This window comes from Apostichopus japonicus, chromosome 16, assembly GCF_037975245.1.
Source record: "Apostichopus japonicus isolate 1M-3 chromosome 16, ASM3797524v1, whole genome shotgun sequence".
In the NCBI taxonomy this organism is placed as follows: Eukaryota; Metazoa; Echinodermata; class Holothuroidea; order Aspidochirotida; family Stichopodidae; genus Apostichopus; species Apostichopus japonicus.
In genome coordinates this window covers 32,421,143-32,442,480 of record NC_092576.1, presented here as the reverse complement: position 1 = coordinate 32,442,480, position 21,338 = coordinate 32,421,143, and the positions used below count along the sequence as shown (strand labels likewise).

Below are 21,338 nucleotides of genomic sequence, written 5' to 3'. Positions count from 1 at the left end.
TCAAGGTTACTGATCTCATTTCTTTAAATGTTCTGACGTTTACTTACCGTGCTATGAACAATCTGCTTCCAAGTTCTTTTGCTACCTTTTATACAATTGGTCATTTTATTCATAATTATAACACTAGACAATCTGGTCACTTACGTGCTTCTTTTTGCCGTTATTCAAAGAGCATGCAAAGCATCCGTTATAGTTCTATTTCTTTGTGAAACAATCTTCAGTTCAACTTGAAATCTTGTACTTCCGTGGCTTTGTTCAGAAGACAACTGAAACATTACTATAAAAGCCTTTATTGACTGTATCCGTTGTAAGGGGTGGGAGTTGGTGGTGGTACTGGGGGGGGGGGGGTAGTCATATAGGTCTTATATGTTAAGGTTATCTATTTGGGGGGGTGGGGGTAGTTCTTTTATAGGTGTTAAAGTTATCCATTTTCTTTGATGGGAGTACTCTATTCGATAAAGCCCAAATGGGTTACTTAGTTTACTTCCTTTTACAATTTTTATCTTTTGCAGTTATATTGTCTAGTTCACCTTGTTATACTATGTGATGATACAAATAAATAATGAATGTCTTGTAGTTGTTGGATGTTATTCTAAGTCTGCTTAAGATTCCATTAATTGACATTGTTTAGTTGTACAACAGAAAACACCAGGGAAAAGTTCATCCTATCTTATTATGACAAAATTGTCAATCTGCAGGCCGGCTTAACATGATTTTCAGAATGATGAGAGTCTTGAAATTACCACATCAGTACATATGTAGTACCTGCACATTGATATGGAGAAGAGTAAACCGAATCACTGGGATGTTAGGAGTGTGATGGGGGTCAAAGTTTTTGCATGTATATTTGCTGTATTAAAGTGCCATTGAAATATTTTTGTCTGTGTCTTGTGACTCAAAAATAACATGGAAGCTAAGGGCAGAAGAAAGTCCCTGGTATACAAGAATGCTACTCGAGTACTGTTTAGCTTGAAGAAGAGTATTCGAATAACATTATAAATAGCTGTTTTTATGACTAGAAGAAATTTTTCAGTATCCTGTACTATTTTCAATCTTCATTTATTACTGAAGCTCTTAACGCTATCCCGTGTTGCTTGCACGCATCATATATTATTATTAGCTGTTTGCTATCCTGTGCTGCTTTCAGTCTATATTATAAACTGTTTCTGCCATCATGAACTTCTTTCAATCTTTATTTAACAGCTGATGTTACTTCAGATGAGATTTCTATTCTAGATTGTAACTGCTGGCGAATAGACCAAACTATTTCACCGTTCAAAAAAAGATATTATCGTGCTTTGAATTATTAGACCATTCTGTAATTGCTTTATATTTTAGTACCTTAAACAACAAATAATAATTTCCTGAACTTAAGAATTATTTCACAAATTGTGAACTTCTGAAGAAACTTACATATTACAGATACCTGCGTTCAACTTTACTGTGTGCGCTACTTACAGACAATTAACAATAAGCATCACCTGTGGATATGTTGGGTAAAGCAAATGTTCTTTGAAATAAGTCAATATGTTGTATGAAGGTTTAATTGTGTGTTATAAAACAGATTTTAAGTAACTATCATCAAAACATTCAAATTATTATGCCAGGGTTCGAGCTGTACCCACTGTACCCCTAGACTAGTTTTAATGATCTCGGCTCAATGGGTTACTTTGCCATCAAGGGGTTAATTAAGAATTAGCTAATGACACCATTTTGAAATCTTTAAAAACCAGAGCGTGGTAAAATGCAATAACAGCTATTAGTAAATTATATTTACAATTTTAATCTGAATCCGATTTTAACAAGTAACGCAATGGTAATTCTCTTATAGTAGAAGGGACACCATTTACAGTACTTGGTAAATCATGCTAGGTTAAATAAGTGGTCATATATTATCTATGGTGGTTGCTTAATACTTTAGATACTTTCTTGTTTTGATTGACAGTAAACGTTATCTGATTATTATGGAGAAATGTTAGAATCATATAGAGGAATGTGCATGGCACTTTTGAGGTTCATACATTTTGTTAGTCTTAAAATCATCCATTTAAGTCGTGATTTTGTTACTTTGAGTAGCATTTGGCTGAAGCAATACCAGATCAGTTTTGCCCTGGTGATCCTTGTCTTTGCAATGTATACAACATTCATACTGATGTTGAGTACATCCTGCAGACTTCATGTCCTACACAGCACTTGTACACATGATATCCTTCACGTGTACTGCACGTGTACTACACTATGTAAATGAATATCCCGTGCCCTCCCTCCTTCTCCCTCCTCCTCCCTCCTCTTCCGACACACACACACACAAACAACACTACCATCATTACTACCTACACTGCCTCTTTACTTCTGCCGGAGGTGACATATGTATAATTCACCTATAATATACCCAAGTAGTGGCAACCAGGAAACAAACTGAAAAAACTACTGACAAGGCTTTGATCAAGGAATGGTGCATGGTGCACCAAGTTCGGTGTACCTCAGAGGATTCACTATGACCAGGGTAGAAATTTTGAGTTCTTACTTAATCGTCTATATGCTCGGTGTACATTGTAACCAAAACCAGAAATACTCCATATCATCCAGAAGGCAATGGTCAAGTTTAGAGAATCAATCGTACTCTGCACGATCTGTTGCAGTCTCTCCCTGTACGGCACAAACGGAGATGGTCAGAACATCTACCAGATTGTATGTATTGTATGCGTACAATGCCCCTACTCACCCTTCCACAGGATTTTCACCCTTCTATATAATGTTTGGAAGGGAACCAAGATTACTAAAGTAGACTTTTTGCTTAATGTTGATTCTCGAAGTGATGACCCGGATAACCAGGAAAGCATGTGTGATTAGCTGGCCACCCACACAGAGACTGTGGGGTAAGTGCACCAAAAAATAGGGGAGCGTCTGTCCAGGGAAGCAGAAAAGCGGAAGGTACACCATGAACGTGACCCTGAGGAGAAACCTTTGGCTTTTGGTACCAGAGCTTATCTTCTGCCCCACCCACATGGACGTCAGAAGATTCAGGATCAGTTGAGTCCTAGTATCTGCAAGATTATCGCAAGACCTTAAAGTAATACCAGTTACACGATACAACTAGTATCTACAAGATTGTCGCAAACCTTTGGGTAATAACAGTTACACGATACAACTAACAGAGAGTTGAAGCCATGCCCTATCCTCCAGCAGCAGTCAGGGGTCCCTCATATGGTTGTTCCCTCATATGGTTGTCTATATGGTTGTCCCTCATATGGATGATTGTTCTTCACCAATTAGGCCTGTCACCACCTTAGACAGTGATACTAGTGACGATGATGATAACTACGTTCAGCTCAGACAAAGTCCAAGAGCAGGGAGGGGGGGGGGAGGGGCATAGGAACCCATATCATGAACCACACAGGTTCATTAGGTACAGAACTAAATCAAGCATTAAAAGAACAGTTGCAATTTATTCGTTAAAATTTATTTGTCAAAACAGGTTCTAGGAGCACTTTCCTCCTCTTAAAATAGTCTTATACTCTCTAAAATGGATCAACTTCCTAAGTTCAATTTCCAAGTATTACAAGTTTCTGTCGGCGTTCCATACACAGTGGAGCCTATGACTCATTTACGCACTGTTCATACAGAACAATGGGTCCATTTATTCAGGGATAGCACCTACTGAGGTACACTATACCACAGTCAATGTGCCAATCCGCATTTTCTAACAAAATAGCCAGCAGCACAAAATTTTCTAGATTTTGTTTAACTTTGGTAATCTGAAGATCAGATGTTCAAACGTCTTGAAGTACAGGATATGAGGTATCTATCATTCCGTAACTTATGTTAAGATTTCATGTTCTAAAGGTAACACCGTAACTGCATAATTTCATGATGATTGCGGACTGTTTCCAGGCCCGTGGGGTAAGGCCAGGTTCTACTATCTTACCATTCTTGGGTTGTGTGGGAGTTGACTTAGGCTAGCATAACATCTGGCTGAAGTTGGCGAACAATAAGAGCGACCAATAGCAGCGAACAATAAGATTTTCCAGCGAACAATAAGAGCGACCAATAAGGGCGACCAAAAAATGCTAGAAAGTGCAAATGATACTACGGAGTTGTGTAGTGGCCTTCGTGATGGGCAATGTGGCGAAAATGATGTGTTTAAAGCAAATTGAATGATCGAATGCTTTCAATCGATTGCAATTAGGAGGGAAAGACAGGCTTTTGGACGTTCCATGCATTGAAAGATGTATTATAAGTGATTCAAACCCGACAAACTCGTAATTATGGAAGGGGGTATAAAATATCCCCAAAGTCAGGGTATGGCCTAACTCATTATCATGGTAAAGCAAAATTATAGCTCTTTAAATATCAGATCTGCCCCGAATATCAGCGAAAAGCGTAACTTTAGGGTAAAAGATAACATATTTGGAAACAAAGTTTAATGGGAAACATGCAGAAGGGTGGGGTGAACGTTAAAGATGACATTACACTCTATCAAAGTATGCCAACAACCGTGAGGGAAGATGTCGGGCAGGGGGTTATTAACAATTAACTTGGCAACTGAAAGTCAAACGTAGCATATATATATACTGTTATTCAAAACCACATCTGGCTAACAAATAAAATCTGTAACTCAGTACCATTGGGGTACCTAGAGTAGCTGACATCACCCTCTATCACCCCATTCCAACAAACCTCGAGGGACAGTATCATTTAGGGTGATATTAACGCCCAAGCTCAGCCGAAGTCTCATCTACCGTTCATTCATACTTAATAAAGATTCCAAAATCCTATTGGTCCATTCAGGTCAGCTGACCGTGGTTAATCCTGTGAGTAACGCACGGTAAAATTACGGGGCATCACTTAAATAAATCTTTGGTTATATGTAACCAAAAATGTTTTGTTTAATGATTTTTCCCCCACACAAATGGTAGTGTATGAATGAACGGGGTTAATCAACGGTCTAGCGTGCGTTACTCACATGATTAATGCACTCCGGGTGTTAATGCTATCGCTGGATGCACTCGGGCTCCGCTACGCTCCCTCGTGCATCGCTTGCATTATCCCCCGATCGTGCATTAATCCTGTGAGTAACGCACGCTAGACTGTTGATTAACGCCTTATATACAGTTTTCAACACGTTTTTTGGCTAACAAATCAAATCTGTAACTCAGTATCATTGGGGGGGGGGGCAAAAACGTATGTGACGTCACCCTCTATCACCCCATGCGAACAAACCTCGGGAGAGGGTATCATTTAGGGTGTTATGAACACCCAAACTTGACGCAAAGTCTCATTTACAGTTTATATACGGTTTTTCAACACGATTTTTGGCTAACAAGTCAAATCTGTAACTAAGTATCATTGGAGTCCCCAAAGTAGCTGACGTCACCCTCTATCACCCTATACCAACAAACCTCGGGGGACGGTATCATTTAGGGTGTTATTAACACCCAAACTCGACGCAAAGTCTCATCTACAGTTTATATACGGTTTTTCAACGCGATTTTTGGCTAACAAATCAAATCTATAACTCAGTATTATTGGGGTCCCAAAAGTAGCTGACGTCACCCTCTATCACCCCATACCAACAATACTCGGGGACGGTATCATTTAGGGTGTTATTAACACCTAAACTCGAAGCAAAGTCTTATCTACCGTATAATACGGTTTTTCAAATGTTCAAATATTTTTCAATACTGCCAAAACTCCCGAATAATAAAGACAAAATAAACTGGTCTTGGTGATTTTTCCAGCAGCCAAGCCACTTGAAATTCACGCTACTTAAATTTCACATGTTTGGCAATAACCTGGACATTGCTGTTAGTTATACTCTACAGTATAAAGAAAAATAGTCAGCTTACCATTGACTAGATTCAACATTACATAAACTGCTACATAAACTGCATGACTATTTTTTTTTTGTTTTTTGTGTATGATTCAGTTGTGACTTCATTTTTCCCTGCCCTGGTTTAGGTTATGTATAATGTTTAATACAAACAATTTGGCATCTCTCAGTACTCAGAAAACACAAACTTCGTTCGCAACCCTTTGCTGTGTAAAAGCAGGGATCGTTTGTGTCGCGGTATCACTATACTGCAGCGCTTACGTGATACCTGGAATGTGTTATTTGCCGTGGTTGCAGTTGGGAACAGGAAAAGTGAACTGAAAAGTGTGAATATTTAGTCGATGGTTTTATTCACATTAAAAATGTCAAAATGTTTCAGTAGTACTTGCTAACGTTGATTATTTATAACAGCTATAAAACCAGGCACCCAACTTTCAAACAGCTAGGGCGCACAACTTTCGAACCGATCGGCGAGAGGCAAAATCAAATTCAAACCTGGAGCCCCGCCCGGTTAAATCGAACTGGCGAGAACCCTGGCGTTAGTACCTGGTTAATGCATATTCAAAATTCATGAAGGGCAACTTCACAGCATGGAACAAGAGTGATCATCACAACCTGGAATAAGTATCCTTAGCATGCATGGATACAAATTTACTAATTGAATAGTGCTCCTGCTTTTGTATTTTTGATGGTAAGTGTATATTATCTGTATTCAGCAGTTGTGGTAGAGAAACATTATCATTGGTTGAGTGCACTTTAAAGGGAACACGCATACACCTTTTGTTCATTATATGAAGTTTGTAATTTATAAAAAAAAAAAGTTGATCCCTTCATATCTAATATATGTCTTCTGAAACATCATGAAGGTACTTTTGTTGGAACATAAAAGGAGATTGAAGAATTTAGCCGACGATAGAAAACAAGATTTAGGTAACTGCATGGCTGTCGATTATGCCCTTTAAATGAGTTGGTTAACGATATAGTACGGATTAAACCGATAGTGACTGAAACAAAAAACTTGAGGTTCCATCGGTTGTTGATTACACACACTTGTGTAGGTACGTTTTGTTGACCTGGATTCAGGTCACTCTAAATGATACACCAATAGTTAAAAGTCGAAAGAGCTATTTTCCAATTTCATTCCAGTGAAGTTAGTGCATGTGTACACATCAATGAAAGATGACCAAACTTGATCATATAGTGTCCTTGAGTAGTGGGTCATATGGGTGTTTAGTAAGTTTATGCCAAAGGTTATACAGAGGTCATCTGGGTTCATTGTGTGAACACACTCAAAATGCTTCTCCTATATGGGTGATCACCATGCTGCATGGGTCATAGTGTTCACTTAATATGGAGACATAATTATGGTGTGTTCAAAATATGGATGTCAAAGATCATCTACTTATCTTTTGGAGTTAGTTGTATGTAACTACCAAAGGTTCTTCTCGTGCAGTTTGCATTGGATTATGAAGAAAGTTGGTCATAGTGTTACTTGAACAGTAGTCTTAGAAGGGGTAAAAATTTGGGGCCAACGGTCATCCGGGGCCCAAATTTGCGATTTTGTGTACAAAAATGTGCTTTCCTTCAGCAATAAAAGTTTTTTCAAAGAAATGTGACTAAATTTTTCAATAAACTTTCAAATTTTTATAGGTCAAGAAGGTAATCCATAATTTGTATACCCTGTAATTTGTTTAAGAAGGCATGGTCTTTTCTCTTCTACGCTAGGCACAGTGAAAACTTAGATATTAATTTCATTACTTGTCGTTTGTTGCATGTCTATTAAAGAATTTGGTTCTTACCAGCTTACTGCTGAATGACGGAAGATCTACGAAGATTCATGTGGAGTTTGCTTCGTTTGTTTGTTGTGTGTATGTGTAAGATAACTAAAAAAGTCAATGCAACTTAAAACTTCATGAAATGTATGTAAAACTTAGGAAAGATATCAGCCCAGCTGCTTTTCACGTAGTTTTGGCAGTTATGCGTTTGATTGCAAATACTGGTACACAATCAAATCATCATCTTAACATTGTTGAAAATATGAAAATATCTCAACTACTTATACAGTAAGTAAACCTTGATTGAAAGCCATACTTGATATATACATTCCCCTTAGTATATACAAGAAACATATTGTATATGTGTTGTCAATGTAAAATGCCAGATATCGAGTCAATATATTAGGTCAATTTATGTATTTCGAATCATGAGCCGTTTATTCCTTTTAATTCACTTTAACCAGCCATTTATGAAATAAGTTTTTTCGGCAAATTTTGAACAAGGAGGTCAGATACGTTATATCCTGTGATGGAATTGATGCTTTAACGCAAACGTATTTGAGAGAAGTAACCAAACACAGGGGCGGATGCAGGATTTGTGACAGGGGAGGGGTTTGACTGGTCCAGCCGCGCCTGAACGTAAGACTATCTAAGCGGAGCGCCACCATCGGTTGGCGCGGATCGTACCAGAAATTTTTTGGCTTTACAAACCCCAAAGATGGCCGGAAACGGCACTTCCCGAGTATTCTAAGCTGCATGTACCTAGCCTGAAAATATGGATCTCATGTCAATATAATATATCTGTCATATTCAAGTTGAATCAGTCATGACTGTTAAATATGCACACTAAAAAATGCATGTACTGTATAACAAGCGACAATCAATTGATGGCGCTATGCAGCTTTTGAAACTACTCAGTCTCATGAAGAATTCGTTGGCGCATCCTTTGCAGCCTACCGCTCTGCCATCTCACCGCCCCAAAAAAATTCGAACACCACCTCAATTTTGAAACTTTTCGGTCTGAAAATTGAGATTTTTAGGCATATTTGGCACGTGTAGCACGCGTGCACACTATAGTTCATTTGACGGAAAAGACACACCTGGCTGACTTGTAAGGATAACCGCCCTTCTGACGTCCTACATGTTTAAAATTGGCGTTTAATTTAATTATTTTTCTCTCTCTCTTTTTTGTTCTCTTTTTTGTTCTCTTTTTCTCTCTCCTTTTTTTCTCTTTTTTTTTGGGGGGGGGCCAAGAGCAGGGGGGTCCGGACTTGCCATTTATCGCTAACCAATTTATATGATATGTTTTGTCTAAGCCAAATTTACAATTGGATCATTGTCATTAGACTACCCATCACATGTTATCTCAAATTGGTTGTATGGATCCCATTTTAGGAAAAATCGGGCGTGAACTTTCACCATTTACTTATACTGTCGACATGATTTTGTTGTCTGTCAAATAATTCCATCTTTAGTTCACGGCGTTTAATTCCTTTGGTATTTAACAGGAATACAACATCGCTAAGCCTTCTTTTCACCATTGCGGTTGCATATCGATAAACTTCTACACACATACTGAATGAAGTTTGGAGACATATTAACTATATTTTGACTAACTCTTGTAATACGATGTAATCTGGCTGTACACTGTACACTGTCCGAATTAGTCCGGATATACTGATCGGGGAATTTTCTTTTTATTTCATTTCAACGATACAATATGAGTACGGTCATTTTATGTTTACTTATGTATCTTTGTATATAATATTCCGTATTCCGTAGAAATAATCATAGCTTCATTTTACTTTACGGCTTTCTCAATTAATTTCTCTTCTTTTTTAATGTGAGAAACATTCTCTCTACACTGAGAATATAAATCGGATAGCCTGCGTCGATTTTGGGTGTTAATAACACCCTAAATGATACCGTCCCCCGAGGTTTGTTGGCATGGGGTGATAGAGAGTGACGTCAGCTACTTTGGGGACCCCAATGATACCGAGTTACAGATTTGATTTGTTAGCCAAAAACCTGTTGGAAAACCGTATATAAACGGTAGATGAGACTTTGCTTCGAGTTTGGGTGTTAATAACACCCTTAATGATACCGTCCCCCGAGGGTTGTTGGTATGGGGTGATAGAGGGTGACGTCAGCTACGTTTTTGCTCCCCAATGATACTGAGTTACAGAATTGATTTGTTAGCCAAAAATCGTGTTGAAAACCCGTATATAAACTGTAGATAAGAATTTGCGTCGAGTTTGGGTGTTAATAACACCCGCAATGATACCGTCCCCCAAGTTTTGTGGGCATTGGGTGATAGAGGGTGATGTCAGCTACTTTGTGGACCCCAATGATACTGAGTTACAGATTTGATTTGTTAGCCAAAAATCGTGTTGAAAAACCGTATATAAACGGTAGATGAGACTGCGTTGAGTTTAGGTGTTAATAACACCCTTAATGATACCGTCCCCCGAGGTTTGTTGGCTTCGCGTGACAGAAGGTGATGTCAGCTACTTTTTTGCTCCCCAATGATACTGGTTATAGATTTGATTTGTTAGCCAAAAATCGTGTTGAAAACCCGTATATAAACGGTAGATGAGAATTTACGTCGAGTTTGGGTGTTAATAACACCCTGAATGATACCGTCCCCGAGGTTTGTTGGCATGGGGTGATAGAGGGTGACGTCAGCTACTTTTTTGCTCCCCAATGATACCGAGTTACAGATTTGATTTGTTAGCCAAAAATCGTGTTGAAAACCCGTATATAAACGGTAGATGAGAATTTGCGTCATGTTTGGGTGTTAATAACACCCTAAATGATACCGTCCCCCGAGGTTTGTTGGTATTGGGTGGTAGAGGGTGGCGTCAGCTACTTTTTTGCTCCCCAATGATACTGAGTTACAGATTTGATTTGTTAGCCAAAAATCTTGTTGAAAAACCGTATATAAACGGTACATGAGACTGCGTCGAGTTTGGGTGTTATTAACACCCTCTCTGACATCTTCTCTCAAGGTGATTTTGATTGGGTGATAGAGAGGGTTGCCAGCTATTACTTGCACATTTTGAAACTTTATATTGTCTGATAACACACCCATGACTCTGTTAAATAAGTGTGTCAATTAGTTTTGTTTTTAAAACATTTTTTCCCTAATGTTACATTGGAATGGCTATTAAACTTCTCCGTAGTATCATTTCCCCTTAGTGTTCGCTCTTATTGTTCGTTGGTAATGGTCGCTGTTATTGTTCGCCAACTTCAGCCCGATTAGCATAACATGCAGCACAAGTACTACGGGTATGGCAAGCCATGTGTATGGCAAGCCATGTGGGACAAACACTGCGAAATATATCCGCGTATTAATTGGAATTTATACGCGTATTAATTGGAATATATACGCGTATATATTATAAGTGCTCACATTTAACTTTATTTTATTGGTATTTAATCTTCATAGTGATTTACATGGTTCCATTAGGTACAGATGAATACCATAACTTAAGGGGGTAAAATGGTTTACATATCATTTTGAAGGCTAGATTCACTTTCGAACGTGTATCCACGTGAGGGAAATAACATTCTGGGAGATCGCCTTCTTATTGAGTTTAAAATGGCGGCTCCCTCGTAACGTTATTGAGCTTCATTCCAGTGTATCTATCGAGGGATTCGATTAGTAGTAGACTGTGGGCTATTCGTATAATTGAAGTTTAGGCCTACTGTTGCTATACTTCACGGTGTTGCACTGTGTTGCTTCTTAAAGGGATGTATTTTATCGGCAGTCTTCTTTCATATGCTGTTAATAGACACATGTTACCTTTGTGATTGCTGATTTAGTCTTAAAGGGATAGGATGTTAATAGTTCAAAATATTAACCTTCTCTTTGAACCAACTTCAATTATCTGTAGTAATTACACCATGCACTTGTCAGTCGAGTAATGAGCCTTTAGAGGTTAGAAATTGAATCAATATACTAAATCACACCTTAAAGCAATATATGTTTGGTATTTAAAGCAGTATATAGTCAATATCATTTCGTTTAGGGTTAAGTTCTTGTTATAGGCAGACGTGCTGATGACGAAATGGTCGCAACTTCTTGTACTTTCAATATTCTATATATGCATTGGATTATTACTGCTCATTGAATTGTTATTACGTAATGATGTCCATTGCATGTTTCCTTTTGAAATTGGTTTGAAGGAATTATAATATTGTTCCTAGGATGTGTAGATATTTTATAGTTATCTTATTATTGTTTATATTCATTTCCTTACAGACAGACATAAAGTCCAGTGACCTTTCATAGCTACTGCCCTCTTGAGGTTGCTTTTGATTAATCCAAATTTTCGTTTGTAGTTTCATGTTTAAACACATGACGCCACCGAAAAAAAGGTGGTAAAAATATAAAATATTGCTTCTTTGCATTTTTCCACGACATCCTTACAGTTATATTGTTTTGAATCATCTCGGGAAATAATTTAGATGTAGCCAATAGTTGGTTATCTCAAGTTCAGTTCGGCACATCCTTTCTGACAATTCACCAGTGGTTAAAATAAAAACTATTCCCAATGAAAAATAATTAGCGAGTATCATACATGAAAGCATAATAAATAGGTATGATGTTGGTATCTCGAATAAAAATTATAGTCCCATGTTCAATTCTATGGTAAAGATCAATGACGTTATACCACTGAAACAGAGGATATTTGGTTTGGTATCGAGAAATCTGAAAACTTAAAGGGCTTTATAGAGTGACTCAACAACATCCTGCTTATGGAATTAGTTTGGTGAGCTGCAACTTGGCACGTTAATGTAATAATGATCAAGGATGGAAGTGGGGTGTGCGGGGGGGGGGGGTGGCTTTGGCACGATAACATTTTTCAACTTTGTTTAGTAAATTATATCCATCTGGTTAGAACATTTCCCGTTCATTCCGTAAGCAGTTACCTTGCTGTCACTAACATACTCTTCTACTTAAGATTTGTTCTGTTACGTACTTTGTGTAGAACAGACAACGAAATTAAATATTTATTCTTCGTCAAACCTGACTTCTAAATACTCAGTAAATCATGAATATTAGCATTCATCATCTATATCCAAACGTTGATAATTGTGGAATAGCGGTCGTGGAGCTTAATCTTTCTTATTTTGAAATCGAAAACGATAAGTTAACGCAGATAGCTTAACAAAAAGGTGTCTGTATTATATAGATTAAAAGTAAGTCGAAAATGTTGTGAATTATTTAAGGTAAAATTCTAAAATTTATTAATAGAGAACAGCAATGTCTTACACTTAGGCTTAAACTGTTCAATACTGTACGTTTTACTCGTACGAAACTAAGCAAAAATACACAAATTAAAATTATTCAAAATGCAAATGTCTCATCCCAATCTTCGAAGAAATGTTTACTCATCACAGGAAAGTAATATTAAATACACAATGGTAGCAATATGCCATCGAAAGTAATGTTACAAATATTCCTGACAGGGTAGCAAAATAGACTACTAGATTACAAACACATGCTCAGAGATGAGAGGCTTGCCATATCAATGTGTCATATATTAAGTGAAGATGGACTACCTCGTTAAAACCTAGCACGTCTGAAAAATTGCTTCCAGTGTTCTGCCCCAAAACCGTATGTCAAATAGCTTGCTTCACATCTACAACTATCCAAACATACTTAAATAGAATAAATCTGTCATGCCAAACTATTCAAATTAATGTGCTAAAATTGTTTTTCGCCTCGCAACCCCATCGTGATCCAAGTGTATTGAAGCTTTTTCTTGCCTCGAGAGTATAAAGCATATATATTATATTGGTTAAAGTGCATTGCATGAAATACAATAAGAAATCATTACTTAATACGGTGATTAGGTCATTTTTTGAGTACAAATAAATGTAATATTTATTCAAACCAATTGAAGAAATAAGCTGTATATATCTTTCACGATAAAAAAAATAACCATTTTCAAAAAGCATTTGATGTTCCCATTTTCGGACAATGCTTCTAATTCCCTATCTTGAGATGTTAATTGCAACTTTATTTTTACCCCTAATTATTTCAATCACGTCATTCATCATCTTTACCAAAACGCAATGATATTGTGTACAACAATTGTGGGTGCTTTTTGACGTGATATGGTGAATGGAAGCAAAATCACTGCCAAATCGGCACTATGGACGGGAAACGATCCCCACAACGAACAAAACTAAAACAAACATCACAACGCCTCGGATCATCGAACCAGCAAGTTACACACACGTCTTGTTGGCCCAAAAAGAAAGAAAAAACTCTTACAAGTACTCTTTGTCTTTATATTAAAGGAGTACAGATTATTGATACAAAAAAGTACAATAACTGTTTCTATTTTATTAGAATGTCACTTTATTGATACAATTTGTATCCCACGAAAGCATGTACAAGAAAGTGCGCAACCTAAATTCCCCATTCTAAGCATGTTAAAATGAAAAACAAATAATGAAAAATTGGTTTATATTACAAAGACAACATTGTTGAAAGTGGATAAAGATTCTCTCATCTTTGCGTTATCGAAAAATATTGAATTTTACACAATAAAACTGTCACCTAACTATTGATTATTAAGCGAATGCAGACTAGTTACAACAGGAAAGAAAATAAAGTTAGCCACTCGTGACCATTGATTAACGAAGCGTTTTAGTTATTCAATAGTAAATAATAAAGTATAAACAAGAAATAGACAATATTGAAGCAAAGAGTATGAAAAAGAAATTACATATCTTACTCAATAGATACCCCAAATTGCGCAAAAAATCGTGTTGTACTAATGTTGATCAAATGTATTTAATTATATGATCAATATGTTTATTAATTTTATTTCATCAATCAAAATTATCATGTTACTCTTTGTCGACTAGACAAAGTGATAATACACGATATGACGTCATATAATTCCAACAGGATAACATCACCTGGTATTTAATGACCATGACCCATGTTTACATGAAACTAAAAACAAATTGTTGTCTGGCTAATGTGTTTATATGTACGCCTATAGAGGAATGAATAAATCCGGCCTTTTGTGAATCAAGCAAATGAATGAATTTGACAGTTAATTGCAGCAATCCAACATATCGTCATAATTGCCTTAACTTATTAACGATGTAATTTACAGACCGATGATTCACCTAATGAGCCATTACACTAAAGGTCTATGAATGTTGTAGATATATATTTTTTTTATAAATATTTGCAGTAATCGATCGGTTAGGTAAAATCGAGCAAGGATACACAGTAATCATTTAAGTTTTATTATGAAAAATAAGAATAAACACCTTAGTATGTTGATAATCTAAAATGTATCACTTATTATCAAGTTAAAACTTGTAAACTTATGATTCATCGATAATGACTTTGTAAACTTATTATTCATCGATTATGAACGATGTCTTCATTTTTGTACAACACGCGGACAATATAGATGTGATAAAGCAATTTAATGTGTCATACGTGTACATTGTACATAATATACAATTTACTATCGAAAGATACGTTAATTGTTAATTTCATTAAAATATATCATACATAATTTAGGGGTATTAATCATAAGGTACTGAAAATTCAAGGGACATGATATAAAAGTACAAGAAGAGAAAACTCCGACTGTGACATTGCAGATCGAATTACACATCTGAGATGATTGACGTATCGGGTGGCAATTGTGCCATCTCGCTTCACAATCAAACCTTGTAATTATTTACAAGGTATCGCTATTTAACTGTTACGACTATGCTTGTAAGAATGATTTAGTAAAAGTTACATGGGTGGTTTTGGTCATAGAATGATTATACTTGCGTTCGTAAAAAAAATCAACCTTAATCCAACAAAATGTTATGGTGAATAAGATGTAATGTGATCATGAATTTTAATTATACACAGTGGTGTTCCGTCGAGGTAGACCTAGTCGTCCGATTTCAAAACGTCCGAAAACGTCCGAAAACGTCTGAAAGTGTCTGGTTCCGTCCAAGCGTCCGGTTAGAAAAAAAACTGTCGGACAGACTTGTAATAATTATACATACAAGTGTTGTTCAATGTCTACTGTAATCGTGATACTGATGTTTGTAATTGTTGCTAATAAATGCTATTGAATGTTATTAATCAGTAGGTAAGGAATAAACATATTTTGTGTGAGAACGTATTTTTTCAGTGCTATAACTAAGCTACATGTATTATAAGCTGTCATAATCAAGTTGACTTGAAGGTATAATGATAAATGAAGGTACCATTCTAATTGACTTTGGTCTGCTTTAATATGCAATCTTTGTTACGCATTCAATCATAATGCTAATACTGATGTCAACAGTGTGTGTATAATATCTTTAATAACATAACTACTGATTGGAGTAAAAAAAAAAAGCATGCGTCCATTAATACGCACGTTGAAAGAAATAATATTTAGTTGTGAATGTAGCCTAAACTAATAGTTTATACCTGAACGACTATTTGTTTTTATACATCGTGTTGTATAAGTTTGTTTTCTTAACAGCTTCAACAGCTCATGGTAAAGGGTACCTATACATTTTTTTCGAGGGATTCATCTGTCAATAACACCTCTAGTAGAAGAAAGTGATTAACCAACTCTCCAGTAGTATATTGAGGAGGCAACACCTTTAGAAAGCATTGTTTCTTTTAACACAGCCGTGATCATTCCATTCGATCAGTAGCTTGGTTCTGTTACTTACGAAACCCGTAACAATAACGTATATATCCATTTGTATTGACGGAATCGATTTTCCATTTCTTTTCATGTCAAGCGAGAGTTTCCTGTATCAATCCACAGCATACCAGCGTAGCAACAATTATTACTATCGATTTGTAAAGATTGCCACTGACGTAATACCATATAATACACGGTTAAAGTTACATACATCGAACAGCGGATCTCGGGATGTCGTAGATTCGAACTTACAACTGTATTATGTATTGTATTCATTGTCACTTTCACTCTCACTTTCGCCTTCGCCTTCGCTCTCACCTTCGCCTTCGCCTTCGCCTTCGCCTTCACTCTCACTTTCGCCTTCACTTTCACTTCCTGTTAGACTGCGGAAAAAATAACATGTTGAGTAATAATTACAGTATGATTAATATTGCTGGTGTAGCAATAGAACCATTACAAGATCATGTATAATAGTGTTAAATTAAATCTAGCAACACAATATACCACAAAATGTTATACTGACGTAGTGTGGATTATTGTTGCTAATGGGATCAGAAAAAGTCACGATAGTGCTAAGCTGTGAAGATATTTTTTATCCTCAGTTGTGTAAGTTGAATGATTGATCTTTTTTCTTAACATAAACATAACTATAATGGTAGCAACATAAATTTACCAATGTAGAATATTTTATAACCCTACCCTTCCCATCAGGTTCTTTCTTCTGGTGTTACCAGATAAATATATGTAAAATAAAATTATTAGTATTGACACATTCAACATGAAGAGCATAGCAATCACTTACCGGCAAAAAAATTGAAACCCTGTCTTCTGTATAAAAGAAGAACATGATATTGTGTCGGTGAACAATAAGATGTTATAAGTAGTATTTTGATATTCTTGAATTTCTTGTTAACATTATTTCTTGCAGACAATGGGGAACTTATGGCTAGGTGGATGATATTAACTGCTATTTCTTTCATAATAATCTATTAGTCTATGTACAAGACTTCAAAGCGGTCACCGTTGAAACTTAAAATTGCTGAATACTGACTAGTTACTTTCATTATTAATGTAATTCTTTTTTATGTTAACAGTTAAAACTATCGCACAGATATTTTCCTGATTAACTTACGGTGTGTTTTAAATTCGTTTTGTTAATCAAAATACACAACATGTATTCGTTGTGAATTTTAGTTTAAACTTATAGATTTCGTTGATAAATAGTCACATATTTTCACTAACAAGGATGAATTCGGCAATCACGGTCGTTATGCAATGTTTATAGATTATATTGTAATATGAATAAACAAATATGTCCCCGGTTCACATTTTTGTTTTATTTTGTCCTTCTACCCGAAATTCCAACAATCCGATCTATACTTATTGTTAAGATTGTAAATTATGTTGGTAGGTTAGTTCAACAACAAACTTGTAAATTGTGCGTTAAAGTTTAGAACCTTACCAAGTAAATCAGAGAACAATAAACAGCCAAACAAACATCTTGAGTTAATATATAACGAACTAGTTCAGTACAAAGTAGCATTCAACATGATTGGTCTGTGTGGTAATGGGATATGTGGAAGCAGTCAGGATATATTTACGCTTCTTTTACCAGAAAGCAACACAGTGCCAATATCAAAATGTACAGACAACAAAAATATGGATGTAGAAATATGACAAGGGAAACTTCAACATAGACTACACTTGATTGAGTATGTTGGAAGCGACGTCTAAGGCCGAGGCTACAATGACGGGCTGGTAGCGTTAGAGAGAGCTGTGGCTGGAGTTCGGATTCTCTGTTCTGCGTACCTACTCCAAAGCTTTTGTCAAACTCTATACTATTCATATACATCTTTTTGAGCAGGTACCAATATGTACTCATGCCTCCATTAATTAATTCCTATGTCACGATACTCTCACCTTTCCTTTGTTATTAACTTTATACAACATACGATACATACATTCATATTTTACAATACCATACACCCGCTAGTGTGGTCACTATCTTGTTATAAGTCGCTTCTCCTTATGGGCAGCATTTATCGCAAAGCGAAAAGGAATAAAAGAGTATTGTATTTAGTTGAATTTTACGTTCTTAAAATCTCTATGGTTTACCAGTTGTTGTTGACCATTGTTTAATATAACTGTGGTAACTTTTTCAACCAATGGAATTCGTCCATCCATTGTATTACAATGATTTTGGTTTTCCATTTATACTTGGAGAGACATGCGGTTATGGCTGCTGGGTCTGTATCACACCACAAACGATTCAGGCTTATTGAACAATATCCCTGCATTACTTAATTGCTTTGACGTTGTTTTCAACATCTACTTCAAGTTAGTTATGCAACAACTTTCTTGGTAATTTATTTTCATTGTTTTCCTTCAATTTGTTGGAATAACTGTCTCAATAATGTATCATCTTTCTTATTTCTACTTTTGGTTACACAAGTGTTGTTAGCAAACTTGACTTGTTTTAGTACGTGAAGGAGCCTGGTATTTGACATTTCGCAAAACACTTGCAGTCATTGCATATCACAAATATCTCGCTGAACATCACAGCATCATTAATCAACTGTTTTAAGTTATAGCTTAATTCTACTAAGACATACACACACACACCCAGGAGAGAAGCTCAGACAAATGGAATGTTATAAAGCTCCCTATATGTTACAGTATTGCCTAACATGCGGAAGCGCCCTCTAAAAAATTTGACAAAGCGAAAACACGAATAACTACGATGATCATTTTCCATATTGTTGACGATATTGTGATATTATCTCATCAACAACGTATATTCACACAGTGTGTCAATGTCAGATTTCAATTTTGAAGTTATTTATTATATCTTCCTGTTATATTGATTCAACCATTTTTGTAAACTTTTATTCTGATTTCGAATTAAATATGATATCTAATAGTTGTACAGTATTTAGGAATATTTTACTAGTTTGAAAACTGATAAAGAGTTAAATGTTCCATTTTGTTTATTTTTTGTCTGTTGGAATGTCCACATTTGTTCTACATTGGTGCTCCGAGGATCACGTTTGACTAATGAAACTTCGTATACACATCGTCCTCCTCTACCGAACGTATATACAATCGCATGTCGTTCTCACTCTAGTTTGGGTATTTTCCAAGGAGTTTGACCTTAAAATTTACCACATTTTTATAAGTCATATTCACACCACATCACAATAACCTCAAAGTATATATATAATAGACTAATAAATCTTCATAACTAGTTATAAACCAGCTCAAATAAATATTATTTGTCTTCCGGGAATAAATGTATTAATGATTTATTGTTTCTTTAAAGTATAGTTGTGTTTGTATTTTGTGGATTAGGTGTCTGGTTGCTTTTGCAGTTATTAATTTCCACGATGAATCGAAGACTGTTTTCTATAATTTACCTTTATAGTTTATCTTACGTTTTCTCTGATATCAGCAGACTGATTTATCACAGATTGCTACATAAAAATCAAGAACAATCATCTATGTAACGCATCCATAGACTTTGCACATCCTTTCCTACCATGATAGTACATGAAAACGAATGACTTTTAAAGTCGAACACTGTTCCACTTCCTAGGCATCTTACTATATAAAATATGTTGGTACCTCTTGCAAATGCCAGATTGATGATATAGAAGCCCCCACTACCCCAATCCTTCTGATTTTGTGACTGTACGCGCACTAAAATTAATTTCTCCAGACTGCGCCATAAGATATATATAGCCATATATTTACATTATATTCTAGGATCCAGTAAGACCAAGCCACTGATTGAGTGTAATTCAATACCCATCAACCTACCTTATCATTATACTTTGTATCTGTTATCTCCTGTCTAGTTTCACTGTCCTGTAGTTAAAAGCAATAGAAACAATGATGAGACTAATACGTATATGACGTCATGAATATCATCGAGACAGTCGAATCAGGAAATGTTTCCTTTCATTAAAGAAAGAGAGTAAACTCAACGAGGATAAAACAATAAAACAAACATTTAATTTATCTTTGATTAGAGGTGATCAGCATAAAAGACATCTTTGATCAAAACAAATATTTTTCAGTCAAGTTTTAATTCCTAGAGAACAATAGCGGCTTTGAATCAGTGCGCATCTTAATTCATGTGGCTATATTTGTGTTGATTGTATACATGTATGAATTTAATTGTATGGATATATGTATTTATATAGAATTATACATAATCATATTTCTACCAAAATTTCAAGACTGGAATAATAGCTAGTAGTTCCTCAGTACCACACATTCCATGTACATCCCATGCACATTCCATGGGCTGTTAGCAGTGACATTGCCAGCGATAGCTGTAAAGTTAGACCCTCAACAGAAGTGATCGTTGGTTAAACGGGTCAAAGAAAGCCACAGAAATTTCATGTAAAGCTAAGACCTGGTTATATCACAATGCCGGGTGTTTGTGATCGATAGTGTATTTTATATATTATTTATATTGGCTATGGTGATTATCTACTTTATTAACATAGTGCCTTGTTTTTTTTGGGGCCTTGCTGCCTATCTATTCCATTACATATATTGCCATTGGCCGTTCCTACTATCAATTCATTATATATGATATATTGCCATAGGTCGCTCTTTCTATCAATTCCTGATATATGGCTATACCATGATAGTTGTCCTTTCTAATTACTACTACGTCGTTACAGCTAAGTCGGCTTTTCTTAACAGTAGACCGAATATACCAGGCTGGTATGGGGACGTTTCTAAAAAAGTACACATTTTGAAATAACTGAAATTTAGTTTTGACTGAGCAATGTCACAAATCATTTATCTTTACACTTTAAATACAAATATGTGCTGTCCGTGTGGTACATTATAATATCAAGTAAATCCGTAAGGTTGGTGTTATGAGCTCACTTTTATTATAAGATATGAATCACCACTAGAGAACAAATCATTTGAAAGTCCCGGACCCACAAAATTGTTGGTAATAATCCCAAAATAACTTGGATCTTGGTAATGCTGTTTGCTAATGTTACATGTTTTCATCCATTGCGGTGG

General features: G+C 35.9%; 1 protein-coding gene across 17 annotated transcripts in view; it reads right to left on the bottom strand.

The window, feature by feature from the left end:
- Positions 1-21,338, bottom strand: part of LOC139982121 (uncharacterized) — a 325,984-nt gene that overhangs the window by 197,808 nt on the left and 106,838 nt on the right. For 2 of the 17 annotated variants that reach the window (XM_071994682.1, XM_071994692.1), the window contains 3 exons: positions 20,109-20,156; positions 17,095-17,120; positions 14,073-16,675 (listed from right to left, as the gene is read on the bottom strand). The exons of 14 other annotated variants lie outside the window; for them this stretch is intronic. In XM_071994682.1, the coding sequence (XP_071850783.1) occupies positions 16,552-16,675; positions 17,095-17,120; positions 20,109-20,156 (198 nt within the window). In that variant the 3' untranslated portion in view covers positions 14,073-16,551. Of the gene's footprint in view, positions 1-14,072; positions 16,676-17,094; positions 17,121-20,108; positions 20,157-21,338 lie in introns of those variants that run through there. One more of the 17 variants, XM_071994687.1, reaches the window with a different exon arrangement.